At 45.9% G+C, this 24,755-nt stretch overlaps 1 protein-coding gene across 1 annotated transcript in view; it reads left to right on the top strand.

Annotated features, from left to right (window-relative positions):
* ALK (ALK receptor tyrosine kinase) overlaps positions 1–24,755 on the top strand; it is a gene marked incomplete at both ends in the record, with an annotated part of 599,018 nt that overhangs the window by 173,245 nt on the left and 401,018 nt on the right. Inside the window, one exon of the mRNA XM_084235715.1 lies at positions 13,219–13,383. Coding sequence (XP_084091841.1) covers positions 13,219–13,383 — 165 coding nt within the window. The remainder of the gene's footprint in view (positions 1–13,218; positions 13,384–24,755) is intronic.

The following is a 24,755-nucleotide window of genomic DNA, read 5'->3' as shown; positions in this document are numbered from 1 at the left end:
TCAAGTGGTATCTGACCCCTCTTGAAATCTGAAAACATTCTGACTTGTACATGGGATGGTTATTTCCAGAGTAATCCAAGTTTTCCAAGAATCCTACCCGACAGTACCCATTTTCACAAAACCTTAGACTTACCTGAGGTTTCCTTTTCAACCAAATCACTTTCCTGGTTTGTATTTAATTCCCTTTATGGCTCAAGTGTAAACTAGGTCGCCTAATATTGCAATCCTGGCTGGCTCACCTAACTGAAAGGCAGACACGATCTTAAATATTCTCCCTCACTACATCCCATCACCACAGGGCGGGCATGCAGTTTGCTCACCTCTGTGGCCCTGCCCCTCATAGACTAGCCTTGGTCACTTGTATGACAGGTCTGATGGTCCCAGACATCCATCTGGAAGCTGTTTCTTGGATCCTCGTCGTATGAGTATGGTGGATGTGTGTGCAGTAACCGGGGTCTAATGAACCATCAAGCCTGATAGGACAGTTGGCTTGGAAAATAAGACTTTTCAGTTTTAGCAAAGACCCAGTATTCTGGTAGATTTAGTCAAGCTGCTTTTTGGAAACCATGCTGTGAGATTCACACCCAGCAGCTGGTAACCACATTAACCCCAAATTAGAACAGCCTGTCCATTTTCTCACCAACGAAGGTTCTGTAATGTTTCTCCACAGCACCTAATATGTTTGATGGACACGTTTGCTCGTAACTTAGTTATTGTTATCCAATGTTATCACTATGTCCAGACTGTAAGCTCCTAGAGGTCAGGGAATCCACATGGAATCTCTTTGGACCCCCCATACTTAACCCAGGATTTTGTGCTCAGCTATTGTCTAGTAAAGGTGCACTGGCTTGAACTGCAGCATTTGCTAAGCAGACCAGATGCAAGCTCAGAGTCCCCCCAGACCGCTTAGTCCCCAGGCTGGCTCTTTTCGCCTTGAGGGTCTCTGTTTTTGTATAGAATAGAAAGATTCCCACCAGTCCTTTCATTCCTAAGTCCTATTCATTGGTTTCAGGAAAGATATGTGTCTAAGGGTAAACAGTTGTGGGCTGGACAGACTTTGATTTAGAATTAAGAGCTGTGACTTTCACTACTTGGGGCAGGCTTATTTTTTCTGTTCTCAATCTAAAACAGCATATTTAGCAGACATGAGTGAGCTGAGGAATTTTTGTTTTGACAGCTCTGGGACATGTGAGATACTGTGTACAGAGCATTTCTAACCAGCCTGGAAAGACATGTGTCCAAAACATATGCAGAAAAATGACTGATCAAGAGTAAGGAAATGAGAGGAAACCCTCATAAAATAAAATGCTTTGTCAAGAGCAATGTCACATGCAAAACTTTATGTTACAAGAGATCTCAGTTTAACAGCACTTTAACCAGCCCATTTGGGGAGATGACTAGAGTAATTCATAGAGTTGTGAGTTGTGTCAGGGCCTGTGGCAGTCTCACCTGTTCCAGATGAAGAAACTGAGACCTAGAGAGGTTGGTGACCTTCCCAGAGCTGGTGGCAAAGCTGAGATGCAAACCCAGGCCACCTGCTTGCAGAGCCCACATCCAACCCCTCCCAAACAGAAAAACTGGGAGTTCATCTTTTCTCACTATGTGGGCTCAAAGCATTTTTTGTTACATCTCTCTTGTCTGCTGCTTCCCCTTCTCACCTCTCTAATTCCCCAGGGTTCCACCAGCACAACAGACCCATGCTGCCCTAAGTTGCCTCTGCATGGGTCAGGACCATTGTGGTGTGGATGCACCACAGCCAGGCTCAGTCTAGCTGCCTCACCATCACCTGGACAGCTTCTCCAACACAAGATTCCAGGGCCCCCCGGGCTATCAGACTTGCATTGGGAATCAAAGATCTTCCATTCACCTCCTGTTGCTTTAAATCTCCTCTGTAACATCTGAGTCAACTGGTGCCCAGTCCCCATCTGAAAGCAAAGCACAGTCTAATGGGAAGAAGCTCAAGTTGGCATCAGAGTCGTAGAATACATTCCCAGCTCTGGTTCTTTTCTTCTGAGTCATATTACCTTTGGCCAGGAAGTCACTCTCTTTGATGCTTGTCACCTGCTAAAGGGAATGGTTATGTAGGGAGCATGGTCTGATATAAGGGCTCTGAGGATGAGTGCCCTGTGCCTGGAATGCTGGTGCATCACTGATGCTGTCTGAGAAGTTGTGAGATGCATTCCAGGGACGAGCCAGTAGCCTGCATTTTGGTGGCATAATTTTAGTTGCTAGAAGATTTTTAAAGCTCACAACTCTCTCTCTCTGTGTTTGTGTGTGTGTGTGTGTGCACGCGTGTGCAGAAGAACTGGGGTATAGGCCAGAGGTGCAGGGGTGGGGTGAGAGGGTTCACCAGAGACAAAGTGGGAAGCAGAAGGGGCAGATTCACTGAAATACACTGCTAAGGAGAGCAGTGGTCAAGACAGGAGAGGTCTGCTGTGCCATATTTGGGTTAGCTCCCTGGCCAGGGATTGAACTCAGGCTGTAGTGGTGACAGTGCTGAGACTTAACCCCTAAGCCACCAGGGAGGCCCTCACAAATCTTTAAGACCCTAGTTCTGCCCTCTGGAATATGAAGCATTTATCTTTGATCATGATACTATCCAAGCTGAGATTTAATATCTCATAGCCCAGCTTCAGAATTTATAGAGCTACACTAAATTAAGCAGTGTTCATTTCCTATCTGACTGGAATAATCTTACTGCTTTCTCTGTTCTTAAATTTCCTAGCTAAACCTTTGCCATCCACCAAAATTTTTTCATCCTTCAAGATCTAGCCCCAACCATTCTTCCTCTGTGGCCCTCTGGCCCTCCCACTAGAAAGCCTACCTCGACTGTGACCCGTGGTTTCCCCAGGTCTGCCTACTGTGAGGCAGGTGTGAGCAAGCCCATCCCCCCTGCTGTATTTGTAGTCTGCCCCCAAGGGGCACAGGTCTATGCTGGGGCAGCTGGCACCTGCCTATTTTTAGAGATTGGCATCAAGGAAGGATTCCATGTCCACCTCCAACATTCTGCAGATCCTCCCTATCAGACAGAAGAGTGAGTGAGGACAGTCATTTAGCTTGTTCTGGGTGGAGACCCCCAGTAACCACCAGTTTCCTCCAGTTGGCCTGGAGGCACATTGCTCAGAGCTCCCCTCCAACCTTCTGCTGTGATCCCATTTGGAAGGATGTCTTGCTGAGCAGTGGACAAATGTTAAGGTTTTCACTATGCTCTCTGAGGCCAGATTCATTCTGTTAGAATGAATGGTTTCTGTTAGAAACCATATACATGATGGTTTCATGAAAATTGCAGGAGGTGATTGCAACTGGAAATCCAATCTGGGTTCTTAGCTCAGCTATCTTACTTCTCCAGACCCTGGGCTATGGCACCTTAGCCAACCAAGCTACTTCATTCTTCTGAGCCCAGTTTTCCCATCTATAAAATGAGGAGGTTGTGTTAGTTAACTTCAGGAAGTCTAGAATTTAAAATATTTTCAATATTATGCTCTGGGATGAAGAACAGCTCCCCAATTCTTCCACAGGTAATGTGGCCACAAATAAGGGAAATGAGAATTAAGCTTTCTGAGCCTGTCCTCCACCATTGTAGGTATGCATGCCCACATGCACTTCTGAGACTATCTTCTGAGCCTGTTTATATAATTGATTGATTGAGGGAGACTTGGCCCTTCTTTGCTGCAGCTTGATTATAAGTGAGCTAAACAGATGTCTTGAATTGGGTGATTGGTTCCCAGATGCATTCTAGGGAGTAAGCTGTTGGGAAAGAAGTGAGAGACTTCAGTTATGGGGTCCCATGACAAATGAATATTGGTTGTGGGTGGGGTCAGACAGCGTCCAGGCTCGGTAATTAGTCTTATGAAGTGAGTGACCAGATGTTGGTGGCAGCTGGCGGGTTAATATCAAAGATGACTGGTAGGCTGAGTGCCCCTTTAGGAGATAACACAGAAATGGGGAGTAGAAGACCCTAATCATCCAAGCCTGGGCTGGAAGTCAGGACTGTTGGGGTTCTGCTGACTGGCTGGTGAGAACCAAGTTAGAGATCTTGCTTTAGCCAGCTCCCCCAAAGGGGTGGTGGTAGTGAAAATGGCAGAGATGGAAGAGACCTGAGAATCATTTAATCTCACTTCTTCATTTTTCAGATGGGCAAACTAAGACCTAGAGAGGCTAAGAAACATACCTGAAGTCATACCACAGAGCCAGGCTAGAACCCAGACCTTTTTAGTATCCCTGTAAAGTCTAGTGGGACTCACTTCCAAAGGGAACTTGATCAGCACATCTGAAAGCAAATGTTGTATGGAGCTTCAACAAGGTTTGACATAGTCAAAGTTTTCCACCTTCAGTGTTGAACATGCACCTTTCTCTCCTCTCTGCTGGGCTGACCTGGCCCCACCGAAGAGTAACAGTGCTGTTACTTGATAATAAAACATGAGCTAGTTGCCACGCTAGATACTGGAGTTCCATATTGCACTTAATCCTTGTCATAATTCTCTGAGGTGGTCCCTGTTTTAATTCCTATTTTACTGGTGAAAAATTGAGGCACAGAGAGATTAAGTGATTTGTCCTGAAATATCACTAGTAAAGGGATAGAGCCAAGCTTTTGCCTGGGGCAGTCTGATCCACACAGGGACCTGTGCTCCTAACTACTGCCCAGACACCCTGTCCCTGAAACCCTAGAGTTTTGATATAAAACAGGGTAAGGGAGTTGGCATCTCTCTGAGTCCTCCAACATCAAGTTAGTTCAGCTCATCCCTAGGTTCCTGGTGATTAATCTGAAGCATCAGGTGACGTGCCTGTATGTGGAATCGCATAATTAAGAAAACACTGCATCACTTTTTATTTAATCATCACCTATTATTTAATCATACAGCAGGTGAAATTCCTTTTATTAGAGTCATTACTGTGATATTTCTTGTTGGTTTACACATGAGGAAACAAGGCTGAAGTGATTAAATGAATTACCCAAAAGCACAAAGCCCATTGGTCCAGAATTGAAAGAGTTTCCAAAAATTCCCTAGTGATCATTTCCCTTGGTCCCTGAGCCATTGAGCCCCCCATTTCTGTTCTCATCATGGCTTCTCGCCTGTGTGTAGGCCAGCTCCCTAGCAAGAGGCTCCCAGCAACCATCAAAAACGGCTCATTGGCAGAAGAGTACAACTAGGATGAGAGAAGCCAGGAAGACTTATTGGAGATTGTTTGAACCATCAAATCATGTGGATATATTTAAAACTTATCCATGTATGTTTTTGCCAACTTGTTCCAGAAAAAGACAGTCTAGATTTTTGAGAATTTTCCTAATTGTTTAAGGTATCGTTTTGTTTGTTAGTTGGTTAACTGCAGCTTTGAACAATAATAATGAACTTCATGGATTAGGAGAGGGAACTCAGTTCCCATCCTGCTCCCCTCCCACATGCATCCTCTGGGTTGCCCTCCTGTCTATGGGCCACAGTCTCCTTCCAGGTGGTCTGCAATGTTCCTCATGACCGTGAAGGCTAACAAGTGGGAAACTGTGGATAAAAGGAGACCCTGTCTTGCGCCTCAAGATTGGTATCCACCAAGGAGGTCCCCTTGACCTCAATACAGTCCTTAAGGATGGGCAGTGTTTTGAGAATGTTTGTTTCCGGGGCTCTGCATAATGAGCTATAGTTTCAGACACGTGTAGCTCAATTATATGACCCCTGAAAGTCATGTGGTTCTTTACTAAACACACAAATTGGGCTTGTCAGAAATCCTTTAGTGCGTGTATATGGTGTCCCAGAAGTGATCCAGCCTCAGCTTTAATGTGCCAGTAAGCTGAGCCCGAGGAAGAGAGAGCTGGTGTTTAGTAACTCTTAATGTTTAGCATGACACAAGCCTGGCACTGCCAGGAGAGGATGGCATTTGCAAAGGCTTCCGCAGTCAGGAGAAATACCCTCACTCTCTCTGTGAAGGACTCTCTGCTGTCTGCTGAGGCACGTGACCTTAGGTAAGTATTTTCCCTGCCTCGGATCTTTCACTTGGCCATGGGGAAGAAAGAGTTGACCTGAAATGTCACTTCAAGCTGTAACAGCCTCTAACTCTGAGAATATCACCTGAAGGTAGATGGCCCAACCTTCCCATGGTACAGCTCTCCCTCAACTTATGATGGGATTTTATCCTGATAAATCCATTATAAGTTAAAAATATTAAATTGAAAATGCATTTAATCCGCCTTCCCTACTGAACGTCATAGCTAAGCCCAGCTGATCTTAAATGTGCTCAGAACACTTCCATTAGCCTATAGCTAGGCAGAATCATGTCATGTAATTTATTGAATATTGCATGGAAAATGAAAACAGAATGGTTCTATCAGTTCTACCAATAATAGCCTGTTTGAAGCATTAAACTAACATTAATTGCTGGATGATGAGGATGCTACAGTGACAGGGTCATCAATTTCTACTGAATAAGTATCACTTTAACATCATCTTAAAGTCCAAAATCACAAGTCAAACCATCAGAAGTGGGGTCAGCCTATTAATGCAACAAAAAATTATGGAAATAGTCATCTGCCTTCTGTTGGAATATCCCCCGGAAGTACTATTTCTCAGGGAGCTGCATTCAAAAGGGAGGCTGAGAAATTCTCCATTCCATTATCCCATTGAGTCCTCCCAGTGGTTCTGGGAAGTTGGTCCTTGTAACTGAGATGACCAATGCTCAAGGGGGTGGGCAGTGCCCCACACAGCACAGCTGACAGATGGAAGAACTGGAGTCACATCTCAGGTCTTGCACTCTATCCCTTAGAAACAATCAGGATGATAGTAAGGTCACTTAAAGAATGAGACATATGGGCATCGACACAGGAAAAAATTTGTAGGGCTGAGTGAGACCAGAGAGACCAGCATTCAACCAGAGAGGAGAGTCAAGCCATCTGCATCCCCACAGTTAAACATCAGGTCAAGGCAACTAAAGCCAGGAAATCATTTTTAGCAGGAAAATAACCCCAAGCCAAAAATCACAAACATGCACAGTCCTATTTTAAACCAATAGCAAGCCTAACAATGTTCTGTCTTCAGCTGTAAACCCGATGGGTGAATATCCGCTTGGGGAAACTCTCACTGGGGTCCCGAATGACCATAGAAACCTTGTCCACCCTACCCACCCCCAGTTCCCTCCCAAGAACACCAAACATATCCTGGAAGTTGTCAGGAAACCTAGACAGGACTTAAAGCCCCGGGCCTTGAGTTTCATGAGCAACACACCCACTGGGGTTAAGACTGAGGTTGTGGAAGTTTATACTCTGATTTGGGGCTCACCAAAGGCACCAAAGACCCAGCTTTATAAAGGTGGGGTCAGGGCCTTCACGGACAGCCGGGGTCCTCCAGCTCCTGTCCCGCCTCCAGCTGTCCCTGCCCGTGCCTCTGTGGCTCCGGTTGCTTTTCGTCTCACTGCAGGTCCTGACTCCTGTTGCAGTTTATGGCTCTGAACAAGGGGAGCTATTTATTCTGCCTTTTCAGTTCACAATTTCCTCTTTGTGAAATACTAAGTGAGGGTGTCATGGGAGGAAGGAGGCCACTGAAGTCCCCTTGGGCACTTCCTCAGTAACCTCACTTCTCCAAGACGTGTCTCCCTCTGTTGCACAGGGGTGAGTCTTGCCTTCTCCATGGGAATAAATAAGATAGTGGCCTCGTGTCTGACCACAGGGAGCCTTCTGCCATGCCACTGGTGTCAGCTCTTCCCTGGGTCTTCACAGAGGTCCTCCGCTCCATGCTCTGGGCTCCTCTGCAGACACAACACCACTGCAGGTCAGGTCAAGAGCAGAAGGCAGACCTGCACCTTGACATCAAAAGTACCTGAGACAGTGAGCAAGGGCGATGCCTGGGGGCTGATAACCAGGTGTGGTTTTTGATAAGACTCTGCTTTTCACTCCACCCTGTTTGCTTCCCCACCCAGTGGTGGGCTCAGACCAAGTGACATCAACCAGCGGGTCCCTGTGAACCTGTGAACCTGCCCAGGGTGGCTGCTGTGAAGGCCCCTGTCATCCTCTGGTTACCTAGAAACCAGCCAGGGAGGGTCATCTCAAAGGCTAGAGGAGGCTGCTCATCCCCTAACTCAATTGAGTCGAGGAGGCTGAGGAAACAGTGGGAGGTATTTGTGTGTACAGGGTTTGGATGCAGGAGTAGTCCGGATTTAAAGGGAGACTGTTGAATTTTCTAAGACCATCTGAGGTGAGACACCAGAGTGCAAGGCATGCCATGTCTCCCCTTCACTCTTCCGTTGTGCACAGTGTCCGAAACCTCCATGCAGCCCCGTGGAGGCAGCTCCGGTGGGGAAGACCCCACCTCTTTCCAGGTGGCTGATGCTGGCTTCCTGGGCATAGGCCTCGGGCAGGACGGCTTCCTGTCTCATGCTTTCCTAGAAGCGAGATGTCCACCATCCCTTGCGGTGTCGAAGTGGTGGACACAGCCAGCTCCTCTCCTGCTAAGGGGGCTGGGTGAAAGGACAGGTCATCTCTCTAGGCAGTACCACCAGTATTTTTTTTTTTTTTATCAGCAGCTGAAACATTCTTCTGAATGGCTGCTTTAAGAACAATATCTTAAAGCTAACTTAATGCTTTCTGTTTTTTAAATGTGACTCACACCTAGAAGATTTCAGAATATAGGTACAAACTGATAAAAATGCATGAACATGCACACACACCCTCACACTCTCCCACCCTGAGCCAGTCATCTGTAAAACTTGCCTGAGCTTTCGTACTTAATTCTCTGAAAATCTGGAGGTAATCGAAGTCCCCATGAGCGTGACGCACGTTTAGCTCTTGCTGTGGGGAATCTGCTTCTAGGGAAGGGACGACCCTCGATGCGAGGCAGGCAGAGGGAGAACCTGGGTATGTTGGTCCAGGGGGAGCCTAAAGCATCAAAGACCTCCAGAGGTGGAGGGTACCACCAAGGGTGTGTCCTCCAGTTCTCTATTTCTCAAATGCAGAAAAGTGGGCATCAAAAGAGGAATGAATCCACCAAAGACCCCCAGCTACTATGTGCAAGGCTGAGCCTGGAACATCCTCACTGCTCTGCCAACACCTCTCCTTCCCAGCCCTGGACACCCTACTCAATCTGGAATCTCAGAAGATTCCATTACTTTTTCTTTTTTTCCATGACAGAAGAGACTAGAAAGTGGTAGCAGTGATTTCTACTATGTGGTCAATGGTTCTGGAAAGCATGTCTTTTTCTCATTGCTTTTTTCTAATGACTGGATTCTCCTAGGTCCAAAAGGGCTCATCAAGTGAGCCTGGGATCTCTGGATTCTTCTGGACAAAGTCACTTTGCAAAATGGGACACAGACTTATGTCCCCCTTAGGGAGTGGGGAAGCCTTTGCAGATATGAAGAGGTTGCCGACTTGGATCTAATAGTAACCAAAATATAGCACTTCATAGATTTCTCATGTATTATTTAATTTAATCTGTTGGCCTTGGAGCATGATTCTGAAGCTGTAGTGAAAAATATGACAAAAATATATCTGGATCTTCAGCATTACCTGACCCTGAGTAACTTTCTGGTTCTACCTCTGGGAAGTCCTTTGATGGTTGGGCAAGTGGAGTAACCTTTCTAAGCCTCAGTTTCCTCATCTGTAGAGAGATGACATTGTCTTCTCAGTATTATCCTGCAGATTAAATATAATGAGGTCAGAAAGACCCCAGCATAGTCCCCTATAGACAGCCAGGAACAGGGGGTGCTGTTCCCCATGCCTTTCCTTGGGCACAGCCCCACCTCCATCACTGGCTGCTCAAGGCTGAACACTTCACAGAAGCCTATGAACCTTTCTAGTTCTGCTGTAAAATAGACTCTGCAGTCTCTACTTCATAGGGATGGGTCAGCGGGAGGATTAAGGAAAGGTTCAAGACATGCCCAAGGTCCAGAGCTTCAGAGAAGATCCAAAGAAAATGAAAGTTAACCTATTTTTGCAAAAAATGAGTCTTGGGTATTATTGCTTGGAAGGCACTGAGACTACGATGTGAGAAAGAGAGAGACCTGTGTCTTGATGTTTTATAAGAAATTCAATCAGAATATACAAAAGTCCAATTCAATTTCACCTAAAATGAGCAGTAATGTTAACTTCATTCCTGTTTAAAGCCAAAGATTACAGCTTTGACAGCTGAAGGGAAGTTGCCTTGCAGTGGGAATTTAAAAATGAACCAATATGGTAATTGGAGTATCTGTCTCGCCTGTTTCACTAGGCATGATCTGCCCAAACACAGACGATTGTCAGACTCTTGAAAGTCCAAAGATCTCAGAATTGATGCTTAATGCTGGAGTTACATGTTTTATCGTCTGTTTTTCTAATATGCACCCAAGACACATTTTGCAGGTAGTGTCTGAGCTGGTATAAGATGACTCTAACTGGAGGAGAAAAATCAAGATAGAGAAAGGACTATAAGAGTTGAAACTTTCAGAAAGGCACTAATAGTTGTCCATGTGAGGTGGCCAGTGGCTTTTTCTCTCACCTCCTGACCCCATCATTTGCTAGGGTGGATGGGTGTTTTGTAGCTTCCACAGAGGAACTAGCTTTAATGGCTACACCATTTTATATAAGGATCACTTTTGTGCTCCAAAGAACAAAATGCAGGGTCCCTTTGGTCCTTGCATGCTGTTTATCAAAACCAGGTGCCCGGTAAACAAGTCTTGAAGATGAGGCAGCCTGCAAATCATGGGCACCAACCTGGAGCAGTAGCTCAGCCCCCAGAGGCAGGTAAGAGGTCTTCAAGATTGATAAACTATGTAGGCAACAAGTGGCTTGTCAACTCAAACAAAGCTAGCTCTGCCTGTTCCAGTTTGCGTTATAAAGGTGAATTGTGTGAATCATGAAAGGGCGAGTGGTATTAACCTTCGGCCAGAAGGATGGCAGCTCCTTGTGAGTAGATGGTACATAAATCTCTACTGGGCAAGAAGCAGAAAGATACTTAATACAATTGTAATTGAAGGATTTTTTTTCATCCCCCCTAAATTTAGTTTGTCCAGTGTCAATGGGAATTATTTTACTCCCACTCAGGGGAAGGACCAGATGCTGATGGATGTGACTAAGGACAATCAAGCAGCTACTGTCCACACTAAGGTCCCACTCTCCTCTGTCTTCTGAAATTCCCAACACAAGACTCGTCTTAGAGATCGAGGTAGCGGTAGCTCCAGAAGCAGCTGTTAAAATGCATGATGCTGATAGGGAGTTAACACTCATTAGCGGCAACTCACACATTGATTGATTAAATTAACTATAACCCTCTGAGAGCAAGGACTTTGGAATCTTAAAAAAGTCAATCATTGTCAACCGTTGAAGCCCAAACTCCCTTTGCATTGTGAAAATGGTATGTAAGTCACCTAATCTAGCCACTTCATTGAATTTTATTTCTTTTCTGTCCATTTCTGTGTAAGTGAACAATTGATATTTTTTTAAGATTTTTGTTTTTTTGTGCATACGAGAACTGGTGTATAGGCCAGAGATGTGGGGGGTGAGAAGATTCACCAGAGACAGAGTGGGGAGCAGAACAGGCAGATTGACTGAAGTACACCGCTGAGGGGAGCAGCAGGCGAGACAGAAGAGGTCTGCCTCACAATGTGGGTTGCTCCCTGGCCGGCCGGGGATTGAACCTGTGCTACAGAGGCTGCAGATTGCTTCAGAGTATTTAACCCCTTGCAACACCAAGGAGGCCCAAAAATTGATAATTTTTTAAAAAAAAAATCAAGAAAACTTTGGAAACATGATTTGGGTCCCATTTTATATTTGAGGAACTTGAGACCTGGTGAGGCTGAGGGGCTTGTTGAAGGTAACCAGAAAGCTGCCACCTGGATTCCACTGGGTGTGCATTCCTAGAATCATCTAGTCTAAACTGCTTGTTTTACAGATGAGGGCACTGAGTTTCATGGATGAAGAGAGACGGTCCAACATGGGCAGATTCATATCTCCATGTTTCCCCGTCAGATGTCTGTCCTTTATATCACATCTTCCTTTCGTCACACCAGGGAAATGATGAAGTAAAAAGTGGCTGAATCATTTGCATCAACACCTTATGCACCTTATGTTAACCCTCGGTGATCCCTGAGCACTACTGTGCACAAAGTTCTCTAGCCACCATGGCAATCACAGTAGGTGAGGAAGAGGAGAGAGGAGGCGAGTGTCTCCTAAAGTCAGGACAGACACAGCATGATTTGAGTGCAAGGATGATTCCTCCCAAACAAGTCCAGAAAAAGATTATAAAAGGTTTCAGGACATGTTCTCTTCATGCCCTCATGTCTCTCTGTCCTTAACCGGTGACCTGCCCCAGACCGACCTCAAAGGAGAGTGAGTCAGGGCCTCCCCGGTGGCACAGCAGTTGAGTGCTGGACTGCGAAGCTGCCCACAGCCTCTGCAGCACCAGTTCTATCCCCGGCCAGCGATGAGAGTCCCACATGGCGTGCAGATCTGTCCTGCTGCGCCCGCTGCTCCCCTCAGCAGTGTATTTCATCAGTCTGCCTGTTCTGTTCCCCACTCTGGCGCTGGTGAATCCTCTCACCTTCCCATGCTTCTGACTGTACCCAGTGCTTGTATAAATAAATAAATAAATAAATCTTAAAAAAAAAAGAGAGTGAATCAACCCTTATTAGCTGTCTTAGCCTTGAGCCTCTTCTCTAGAGGGGGTAGGGGTTGAGGGTCTGTGAGCAAAACTCGAATCCCCTTTGACCTTTCTCTTCTCAGACAGGGCAGGACCTGACTAGGATTTTCCCTGAGCATTGGCAGCGGACCAGCTCAGGTGTACAGTCTCACACCACCCTCCTGTTTCTTACAATAGACTGAAGAACTAGGTATCATCATCCCCAGTGTGTAGGTCAGGAAATTGGGCCTGGGAAGGTTAATTTTCTTGAGTCACCTGCTGGTAAGTGACAGAAATGCACTTGTCTTCAGACCCAGTAACACAGCCAGGCTCTGGACCCTTGACCTCAGACCCTCTCCATGTCACCAGGGCACCTCCCAGGATGCAAAACTCCTCCTGGTCCAACCTTTTATGACTTTTTACCTGTGTTCTCTGAAAGCATCCTCCCCAATCAGAAATATGAAAAGAACCCCCCCCCTTTCCTCTCTTGGTTCCCTTACCACCAATCTGGAGCCCAGCCAGCTGTGGGACTGGCATCTCACCGCCGCTGGGTAGGGTGAAGGCTGTGGATCAGGTGAAGGCCACTTTCCTGGAGGAGTGCGACTGGACGGTCATGTCTGGGAGACAGCTTGTCCCACTGTCGTTGCAGGTCTGGAGTGCAGCTTCGACTTCCCCTGTGAGCTGGAGTATTCCCCTCCACTGCATGACCTTGGGAACCAGAGTTGGTCCTGGCGCCGCGTGCCCTCTGAGGAGGCCTCTCAGATGGACCTGCTGGATGGGCCCGAAGCAGAGCACTCCAAAGAGATGCCCAGAGGTAAGGATCGAGGCCACTGCAGAGTGTCCTGGTTGAGCTGGGATGGGCTGGGACATCTGTTTCTCTTTCAGATTTTGAGGCTTCCCCCTCCTTGCCTGTCCTGTTTCCCTGGAACCAACATATAATTTAATCTGGACTCCCTTGTGTGTTCTTTATCCATGCAAGGAAGGGGAGGATGTCAATCCAATTTCAAGATCCATCCAACCCTTTGCTTTTTTACCAAGTAAAGGAGGTAGGGTTTCCCAGCTCTCTTTCATGTAGATTTTCCCAACATAAGAGGTAGCAGATAAGTGCTGATGTTTGTCCATTTGAAATAGAAATGCCAGATAAAATGTAGGTGACCTAGTTAAATTTGAACTTCAAGTGAGTAACAAATGGTCTTTTAGTAAATCTCATGTAATAGTTTGGACATACTTATACTAAAAAATATTTATTTGTACTAAAACATTCAAATGTTATTGAGTGTCCTGCATTTTATTTTCTGAATCTTCCTGATGTGGACAGTATTGCAGAACTGGGTTAAGTGTTAGTTTTGGTGTCATTCACGAGTGTTCAGGCTGCATATTAACTTGGTATGGTGATTCCAGTGATTCTGAGCTGTTGGTGAACACCCCCTTCGCAATTATCAGGGATGGGAAAGGGAGGCTCTGGATAAGCAGAGCGCACTTGTTAAATACTTGTTGAGCTGTTCGAGAGAGATGTAGAGGCCTTAGGCCCTTGGCCAGCCTTCAGCTCCCCCTAAACCAAATCTTACTGTTCCTGATTCCTGGAACCCATAAAACTACCAATCCAGAATTGACAGCTGATGTTTTTGGCTTTTAGGAAGAAATAGTAACTGAAATAGGAATGGACTTACTGGACATTCAGAGAAGTACTCGTTTTGCAAAGTACATTTACTCGCAATGTCTCCTTGGATTCCAATTTTGTGGGGGAGGTAGGGAAGAAGAGAAGGCTGAGACTCAGAGAGTGCAAGTGACTCACTGAGGGTCACACAGCCTGTGCGTGTGGGTCCGGCCTCGATGTCTGCTGTGATGAGTCCTGGACTAGGGCATTTTCCACCATGCTTTGTTTCTGTCTTTGTAGCAAAAGTTAATGGTGAGCGCCTGCTCTGTGCCCAGTTCTTGGAGATGATTATCTCAGGTTCTTGCTACTGGGACTGGACAGGAACCAGGCTCAGAGCAGGTCTGGGAGGAGCTTACGGTGGCCCACAAACAACTAATGTTCTCAGGCTTCTACATCAGCCATAAATCCTCAACTGTGAGACACCTTTCCTTTCCACATGCTTTTCCAGGCTGGCCGTTTCTATTTCTGTGGCTCTTCAATTTGCTTGAGCTGGATTTATATTTAAAGCTGCCTTTATCTGGATACTGATGTATATTCTGGGGTGTGTATGGTGGTGGTGATTTGGGGAGGAGCTTAAGGAAATACCACCTAGACTTCACAGCCCGAGATTCTGATTCAATAGATGTCATGAGCTGGAGCTTCTCATCCTTTTAAACGTTATTATAAAATCTAGTAGGTGCAGCAAACCAGATGTAACATATATGCTGGATTAAAAATTATAATAAAGTCAACACTTGTATTCTCAGCACCAAGTGCAAGAACTGGAACCTTTTTATCCCTTTGCAGCCTTTTCTGTCCTCCACCCAGCTCAAAAACTTCCCTTTCCCTCAGAGGTAAGCACTAGCCTGCATTTTGTGTTCATCATTTATTTACTTTTCTTTATGGTCTTACCACTTTCGCATATCGCCTCCAACAACATATTGATTAGGTTTGTAACCTTTTAAATAAATGGGCTAATACTGTTGCTTTGTGATTTGTCCATTTTGATGCATGTGGCGATGGTTCATTTGGTTTTGAATCTATTGCGTGAAAATATCACAATTTATTTCTTCAGCTGTCGTTAGACATTTGGGTGGTTTCCAGGTCTTTGCTATTATCTGCCAGCATTTTGCACTTGTCTGCTGGCTGGTGCGCATGTCAGAGAGTTTCCCTAGTGCGTGAAACTAGCAATGGGGTTGCTGGCGGTGCGGTTGGTGTAGCTTCGCTTCAGTAGGTGATGCCACTTGTATTCCAAAGCAGGGGCTTCTACTCCTACCCCCACTAATGATGGGTTAGTGTCCCCACAACGATATCCTCACTATAGTCTGCTATTGTCAGATTGTTACTTTGGTTTTTATTAAGTTATATTTATTGAGGTAAATTTACATCACAGCGGATGTTTTAGGGGTACAGGTTTACACCTCTACAATTGTATGTTACTTCACCACACCCACCACCAAAGCCCCAGTAATCCTCCATTGGTGCTCCCCATCATACCCCCTTTTTTGGTAGCCTTGGTCATAGTCCAGAGTGCTCTTCCCACTCCAGTTTTCACTGTTCGCTCTCTCCTCACCTCCCGCCCCTGGAAGCCTCAGATCTATGGTCAGCTTTCAAGGTTTGTCTTTGGCTGACCTTTTGTTTGGTTTCTCTTTATTCTATATTTTGTCTCTTTGGTGGATGAAATACAGTATCTTGTTGCAGCTTCAATTCCCATGGGATGCTGTTTTATTTTATGTTTATGTAAGTTCCTTGGGCATCCTGGGTGTGTTGTGTGGTAGATGTGGGTGCCCTGTCAGCCTCACTCCCCTCCATTCACCCCTGGGGGTATCTCTGGACTCCAGCTGCAGCCTCCCAGCTAGTGGCTACACAAGCCCATTTTATCAAGCTCTTTAGTGAATGAACATCCAAACGTAACTTAAGGGAACTCGCTGCTCTCAGAACTTCATGTTATTTTTCCTGGGGTCTATTGTGAAGATCTACACTCACACAGCATGGATTAGTCTTAGGAACTGGGACCAGCTTCCCAGCCATGCACAGACACCACCAAAGAGTCACCGAGAGGTGTTGGGACACATGGTGATGGACTCGGTGCTTTTAGAGTCATTTCATTGCACCATGACCTGTTCCCTGAAATAAAATTGCTTCATGGCCCTTGACCTTCATGCCCAAGAGGTGAAGGTCAAAAGGGAAATGTCGTGCCCAAACTGACAGCAGCATAGCAAAGATCTACATCCCAGTCTAACTCCCAACTCTTTAGAATCTCACTTTCTCTGTCATTTGGCAGGCTGGAAGCTAGTAGAGGAGATAAGAAGGCGCGATGGGATGCCCTTTAGGGAAATTGTAGTTACCAGAGGTTTTTTTTTTTTTTAACTCAACATTTATTGGTTGGATGGTATTTAGATTCTATCACAGTATTTCTTGTCAGGTGATATAGCAGGGCCAGAATAAGGCAGTGAGATAATACCAATCATAGATAATGAACTGTAAGAGTGTAAATTCTGAATGATTTTAATTTATGGACTCTGTAGCTGAGAATAATAAGGGAGATACAATTCAGAACAGCAAAATAATAAAAAGTGATCATCTTGATAGAGCACAATATTATAAATTAATAAAATTTGAGGAATCATCAGGTTGAGGCATTCTGTGACTTTTTAAGATGTACCAGAGGCATGTCTGATGCCTGTGGCTTCTAGTGTTTGGGCATCCAGTCAAGGGGACATATTTTTCTGCTCCAGAAAAACAAAATTTTGATCTCTAATATGAACCTAACTTTAAAATGGAAAACAGATCATCAGCCCCTCCCAGCCTCTCTCTGCTATGCACTCAGGGAAAGAATCAAAGTCGAGCCCCATGTGAAGATTGACATTCTTCCTACATCAACTCAATTCTCTTCTGGGGCACCACTTCTTTTTTTAAAAAAAATATTTATTTATTTTATGCATACAAGAACTGGAGTGTAAGCCAGAGGTGTGGGGGGTGAGGGCATTCACCAGAGAGAGTGGGGAGCAGAACAGGCAGATCTACTGAAATACACTGCTGAGGGGAGCAGTGGGCAGAGTAGCAGGCGAGGTCTGCTGCACCATATGTGGGTCAGCTCCCTGGCCAGCCAGGGATCGAACCAGTGCTGCAGTGGCTGGTGATAGCTTCATAGTGCTGTCTTTAATCCTTGCACCACCAGGAAGCCGGGGCACTGCTTCTTGGGTTTCTGCTTTGTTTTGTTTGCCTTATGGAGGCGAGCTTGCCTGGAACACTGCTACTGAGGGTCTTCTGTATATCAAGATGGCTTAATTTTCAAAAAGTTGAGAAACACTCTTTGGGAGCTCTGAGTAGCTAAGAGCGCCGCCACAGAGGGGTCAGGTGCTGAGCTACCAGAACGGGGTCATCCAGCCTTTTGGTCTTGTCAGTTGTACCCTCACATGTTAGTTTCTGCGGTAACAATTTAACACCAACTGGGTGGCTTCGGTCAACAGAAATGTACTCTCCCTGTTCCACAAGTCAATAGTCCAAAATCAAGGTGTTGGCAGGTTCAGTACTTCCTGGAAGCTTGGCAGGAGCATCCGTTCCTTGTCTGTTTCCTGACTTCCTAACTTCAGTGTTTCTAGGCTTGCAGCTGGACCCCCCCAGGCTCTGCCTCCATCCTCATAGTGCTCCCTTCTCTGCTGTCAATCTCTAACCAAGACTAGGACCCAGACAAGTCTTTTGGGGATCAACTACATGCTGAAATCTCTCCCTCTGCCTATGGATCGTGTGTGTGTGTTTTCCTACACCTGTATACTGTAGGTACTTTATACCTGTATACTGTAGGTTTGCAGAGTCCCTGAACAGCTCTCAAGTGAACTCCATATCAGAAGTCACTGGGGCCCAGGCTGCAGGCCCAGCCTTGATGAGAATCCCTCTCAAAATACAGCCCCTCTTACACCATGGTCACTGGAGGCTGAGGCCAGCTGGCTGCACTGGCTCTGACCCTTGACTCTTTGGGGTGCTGATGGACACCTGATGGATGCAGATCTGCCAGCACTTCCTCCTTCACTCAGAAGCTTCTCACTAGTCACCCATTTCTGCCTTTAGACTTTCCTGGCTGATTGATGGGACCCCAACTAGCTTCCTGAGCCACTGACATGTATACTGAGTGGGTTTACAGCTCTCCTGGAGAGTAGGCATCATAAATGAGGAAGGGAAGAGATGGCGTGACAGCAGGTGCAGTGAGGTGGAAGGCAGAGGACTTACAGGCTGGAAGGTCACTGGGAGCATGAGCTGGTACTTTCCCCTAAAATCAGAGGTGAAGTGAGCCAGTGCAGTCTTAAATTCAGGAGGTTACAACCCTGTGGGTCTAGTAGTCACTTGTCAGGTAACCTGGTTAATAGGAGAGTCAATAATTGTTCATTTCATGTTGTCTGTATAAACAGCCTTTAGCAAAGACCTCTGGTTTTAGAAGGAGGTTGAAGCTAGAAAAGCAGTCAGGAGAGAAAGGCAAACTGGAATAAAAGAACAATGTAATTGGAGTGACAGATGAAGACACACGCACACACGCATTTGGACACATACACACAGACAGACACACATGCATAATCTGGGACATAACTGTGCTTCTTTACACCCATTTCAACTGGGAATATCCAAATTGAACTGTCCATGCCAAGTGTTCACAGATTCACCCTGGGACTTGCTATCCTGTGCCGCTCATTCTGTCTGCTATAAGGTTTCTGCTTTTTTTTTTTAAGATTTATTTTATTTGTTTATGCATACAAGGACTGGGGTGTAGGCCAGAGGTGCAGTGGGTGAGGGGGTTCACCAGAGACAGAGTGGGAAGCAGAACAGGCAGATCGACTGAAATACACTGCTGGGAGAAGCAGTGGGTGAGATAGGAGAGGGTCAGCCATGTGGGTCAGCTCCCTGGCTGGGGATCAAACTCATGTTGCAGTGGCTGATGATAGCCTGATAGCACTGAGACTTATCCCCTGCACCACCAGGGAGGCCCTGAAGTTTTTGTCTTAATGGTTTCTAAACTTTATTGTATTTTGTGCCCCATCAGTAAAATATTTCTGAGCCTGCACTTCCTACTATATTGATGGTGCTAAATTATCTGCATATATTTCTTTCTTGCTGTAGAATACTATTTGTAAAACTGTTGTTTTAGATAAAATAGGTAGAATCGTGGACACCTTCAGGGGAATACTACAGGACATCCGGCCTCTTTAAATGAAATCCGACTTATGGGGATACTACGACAGCTCACCCTGGCCCCATGGTCACTGGTGTCTCTCTCCCTCTTCAGTCCATTAAGGAGCCTCCCGGGGCAGGTTTCTCCCAAGCACACACTTCCCATCACCTGGCCCTACTGGCCAGGCCTCTGCCACCAGCACCCTTACCGCCACCTCTTGCGGTTTCTCTGACTCTCAAGTTTCAAAGACCATTTAGCTTCTTTTTTAGAATCTACATGATTTTGAGAGAGGAGAAAAATCCCTCTGGGCTGATTGCTATTAACAATACTAACTAACCCTCACAAGTCAACACATTCCTTTTTCTGTAGAAATTCTTGTTTAGATTTAAAAAAAAATGGTTTTACATTACCAAAAAAAAAATAAAAAAGAAATTCTTGTTTCCATTTCCATGGAGAGACCTAAGATACAGGGTTGCAAACCAAATATTTCATATTATAGAAATAACTATCTTGGTGGTGGTATTTATGAAAGTGAAAAACCAGAAATAATGTAAATGCTCAAACAAAACAGAGTTAGTTAAAAAAAAATAGTATTCCTAAATGTTATGCCACCATTTTATGATGTGTACAAATATTTAATAATATGGAAATGTCTTCAAGGCCTGTTATTAGATTTAAAGAAAACAATTTTTCTAAAGAGAAACCCTCATTTATACATAGGGAAGAAATACTATAAGGAAATATGCCAACATAGTGGTCAAAGTTATTTCTAAATTTCTCAATTACCAGTGATTTTCTTCTATGTGCTTTCTGTATTTTCCAAATTTGAGCCCATGAACATGCCTATTTTTATAATAAGATAAACGTGCTATTTTTTTTAAAGATTTATTTATTTATTTATTTATTTATTTATTTATTTATTTATTTATTTATTTATACATGCACTGGGTACAGTCAGAAGCTCAGGAGGGCGAGAGAATTCACCAGAGCCAGAGTGGGGAGCAAAAAAGGCAGAAGGACCAAAGTACTGCTAAGCGGAGCAGCAGGCGTGGCAGGAGAGGTCTGTACGCCATGTGGGACCCTCACCAGCCCGGGGATCGAACAGGCGCTGCAGAGGCTGTGGGCAGCTTCACAGCCCAGCGCTCAACCGCTGCGCCACCAGGGGAGGCCCAATGTGCTATTATTTTTTAATACAAGTATATCAAAAAATCTCATTTGAGGTTATGTTCTTGAATTATTTTAAACATTTTTGGTAAATGGAAGTTAAGTATTTTCTACCACAGCAGTACCAAAATGGCCAGCACTGCTGCCTGGTGGGGTGAGATAAACAAACAGTAGGATCACAGGTGCTTTCCTGCCACCTGGGTGGGGACAGGGCACCAGCAGTTCCCATCAGCCCACAAATCCAGAGCACCCCGAGTCCTCCCACTTCCTGCTTGGCTTTTCTGGAAGAACAGGAAAGGGTAATGGTGGAAACCACATGTGCAGCCAGTGCAGGGAGACATCCAGGGGCCACGACAGCACGTAAGCAGGAGTGACATCAACATGTCCTATTTCAATTCAATCTCTGGCCCTACAGATAGATCAGAAGGGCCCTGGGAGCCGCGCCTTTCCTTTGAGCATGACCTCTCCTGACTGCACATCATCCTGAGGTCACTAGGGGAGCTCATAGCCAATTATCCCTGCCCCTCTTCTGGAACTCACCATAGAGGTCACACTTGCAGACACGTGTCCCTCATCGCCCAAGCAGCAAGGTCACTGGACTTTAGATCCTGACCCTCCTACAACAAGCTGTGACTTCTGATTCTTTCATCCTAATGGGATTCTTTAAACAACTTGGCAGCTAACCTTTGAAATTCAGAGAGCAATTTGCCTGAATGAGCCAGCACGCTGGCCTCAGGAGCTGGGGGTCTGAAGGAGGTGTCTCCCACCTCCCCACTGGGTGTTGCTTCCTCTAAGGGAAGTCTTCAGTGGGAAGGTACTGGTATGGTCATCTGGTGGATGTTATACCTGCCATAGTCAATCTTGACCCTGTGCCCACAGGGCCTATGGAATAAAAATAAGGAACAAGAGTTGGAGGGAGGAGCGGCCTGAACTCTCATCCCCTCTCTGCCTAAAGTGCACCATTTTACCTCTCTGAGTCTTGGATTCCCCATCTGTAAGGAAAAGGTCTTAGACTAGATCATCCCTAAGGCTGTGTCCTGCTCTGATATGAGACTAGGGGCAGGCGTGCAGAGGATGGACTTGGAATGTCTGTGCAATAAACATCCCCAAAGTCTCTGGAGAGATACCCATCCCAGGATGTTTGGCTTCTGGAAATCTGATAGCCCCTGGCTCAGGTCACTCTTTGAACTCTAGCATCAGGAGGGGCGCACTGACGCTAGAAACCTGTGTAGCACCTGGAAGAAGAGCAGCTCCTGCCCCTGCTTGAATAAGTGCATCTGCCGGGCTCACATCCTGAGAGTAGGGAGCTGAGGAGCGCTCACAGCCGAGTCAGGGCTGGAACTAGTGCTGCCGTGGATAATAGGATGGTTGCCCCCAAAAGTCCTAGTGCCCAGAACCTGTGAATAGGCGGATCTGATGTGGCAAAAGGGCCTTTGCAGCTGAAATTATCTGGAGGTGGAGGGGGCCCTGTAGAACCTCAGGGGTCCTCATGAACTTCTCAGAAAGGGGAATAGGAGAACCAGTCAGAGAAGATCTGATGATGGAAGTGGAGATCAAGACAGACACTTGAAGATCATTTGATTATGTGCCAGTTTGTACCAATGTTTGGATTTTATTTATTCCTTGAATGATATTTTTCTTCTTTAAGCTAACAATTGGTAAGCCCCTACTGAATGCAGGGCACTACAGGTTGAATTCTAGATTGTGGGGAAATCTGGATTCAAGGGGAGGTACAGCAGCCTAGCAGCTCTGGAGTTGAAGGAAGTTGGAGGAAGAGGTCATGAGAGAAGAAATTCAGTCAGCTTCTAGAAACCGGAAAAGGCAGGAAAATGGATTCTCTCCAAAATCCCATCCAGAAGGACGCACCAACCTGTTTTGGACTTCTGTCCTTTGGAGCTGTAAGATAATACATGTATATTGTTTTCAGCCTCTGTGTTTCTGGTAATTTGTTACAGCAGCAACAGAAAACTAATACAGCTGATCCTGGTCAAGTCTGGAGGAAAAGTGATACACTCCTGGGACATATTCAAGAAAAGGCAGAGCTCAGTAGCCCCACTGGGCCTTGAAGTTATACTTCCCACTAGTGACTACAGAAGGCTCAGCTGAGCCATGGCTGGAGGCTGACATGTGCCCTCCCCCTCACTGGGAACAAATCAAACCTCTCTGGAGCAGGAATGGAACAGAGGCAGCAGAAGTCAGAAATACATATCTGGTCTGGGATCTGGCTCTAGTAGGATAAGAAGGACTGAAGGCCCCCAGCACTGCCAGAAATGGGGGCCGGGACATGGCTGTCTCACCCATGGAAGGAAGCCGTGATGTTGGCCAGGCGGTTTCTGTGGAACTTCTGTCTGAGGCAGCTGGAAGAGGCAGTGAAACTATACACATGGGGCCTGCGAACTGCCAGCTGGGCTGAGGTCCTGAGATACCATGCTCTGTCTCAACAAAACTGGCAAAAGCTACAGTGTGCAAAGTGCTTTCCCATCAGCCATCACCACTGACTCTCACTGTCCAGTGAGAGGTTCCCTAGGGTCCCTAATGTAAAGGTTGGTAAACTGAGGGTCAGCAGTAAGCTTCAAAAAGAGGCAACTGAATCTTTTCTATTCATTATGACAGCCCAAGAGCCTGCAGGAGGCCTGGTATAAGATGGACTTTCATGAATTATTTCTTTTTTTTTAAGATTTATTTATTTATTTATACAAGCACTGGGTACAGTCAGAAGCGCGGGAGGGTGAGAGAATTCACCAGAGCCAGAGTGGAGAGCAGAACAGGCAGACTGACGAAATACACTGCTCAGGGGAACAGCGGGAGGCAGGAAAGGTCTGCGCACCATGTGAGACCCTCGCCTGGTGGCCGGGATCGAACCAGTGCTGGAGAGGCTGGGGGCAGCTTCGCAACCCAGCACTCGACTGCTGCGCCACCCGGGAGGCCCCATGAATTATTTCTTGACTCACAGGAGGAAACTTAAAGACATGAAGTGAGGTTTCAAGCCTACACATTTACTGCATGGCAGGGTCAGAGTTTGAAATCTAGTTTTTGAGCAGCACCTCTCACATTCTCTCCATCGTATCAAAGACTTAAACACTGTTCCCCTGGCCTCCAATGTAAGGCTCACCCTCATGAAATGCCTGCCAGGACATCAGAAGAGCAGGGCTTTGTCCACACGTCAGTGATGGCTGCTGCGACACGGCCAAATTAAATCCACCTATTATGGGTGAGGACAGAGGCTCTTGGGGAGTCTGTTCTTGCCAGTGTCTTCTTTGCACCTGGCAGGGCCTGGAGTGGATTCACCGAGCAGGCTGCTTGGTGAGGCAAGATGCTGAGTCCCAAGGCAAGTTAAGGTTAATTAGGCAGCTTCAGGGACAGCGCAGGCAGGGACTTCGGGAGAGTTAAAGAGGCTTCTGAGATAAGGACAGTACATTCTAAGAGGTACTAACCAAAACATAATCCAGAAATGAGGTCAGAAAGTCCAGGAAGACTAAACAAAGATGGCAAAACTTGAGAGAATAAGACCTTGGACAGGGTAGGTAAACTCTGAGGAAAAAGAGTTTAAATATCCCCTAGACACAGGCCCATAATGGTGTCTTTTTGCCCCTCCTTGGCAATGCTGCTTTGGAGTCTTTGCTTTTGTTCTTTTTCCTCTAAATAAACTTTCCTTACTTTCTTGATTAAAGTTTGCTTCTCTCTGCTTATTTATCTAAAAAGTCTGCGAATTCCTTTTTACAGCTTCATGAGACAAGAACCTGTGGTGGTTCAAGGGCTAAAATACAGCACACATGGCCTCAGTGTGACTGTGCCTTCAGGCCACTGTGATCCGCGCTGCGCTTTTAGGGTGGCAAGAGCACTGTGCTGAGAGCCAGGGACGTGGCTCGGTCACTAACTGGCCCATGACCTCAGGCTTCAGTTTTTCTATCGGTAAATGGTGTGGGTAGGACAGGATAATTCGAAGGGTATGTGAAGCTGTCTTTCTGACTTCTTATTTCCTTTTACTAAGAACCTTTTATTATTCTTATCTGGATTTTTTTAGCCTCAGTGATTTCTGTATTTCGAATGGTTCAGATAGGACACATCTTAAAGAAATATGCGCTCCATTTAAGAGACGTCAGGAGCCACTCTAAATTTATGCTTGAGGAGAGCTGAAGGAATGCCAGGACCTTGCAAAGAGGTATGAAATAAAATTCCCTTGAATGGCGATAACTACAGTCTAATCCTACTTAGAGTGGAA

The sequence above is a fragment of the Talpa europaea genome (assembly GCF_964194135.1).
Source record: "Talpa europaea genome assembly, chromosome: 6".
NCBI classification, from domain to species: Eukaryota; Metazoa; Chordata; class Mammalia; order Eulipotyphla; family Talpidae; genus Talpa; species Talpa europaea.
The sequence above is the reverse complement of the archived record's forward strand: the minus strand, read 5'-3'. Positions and strand labels throughout refer to the sequence as shown.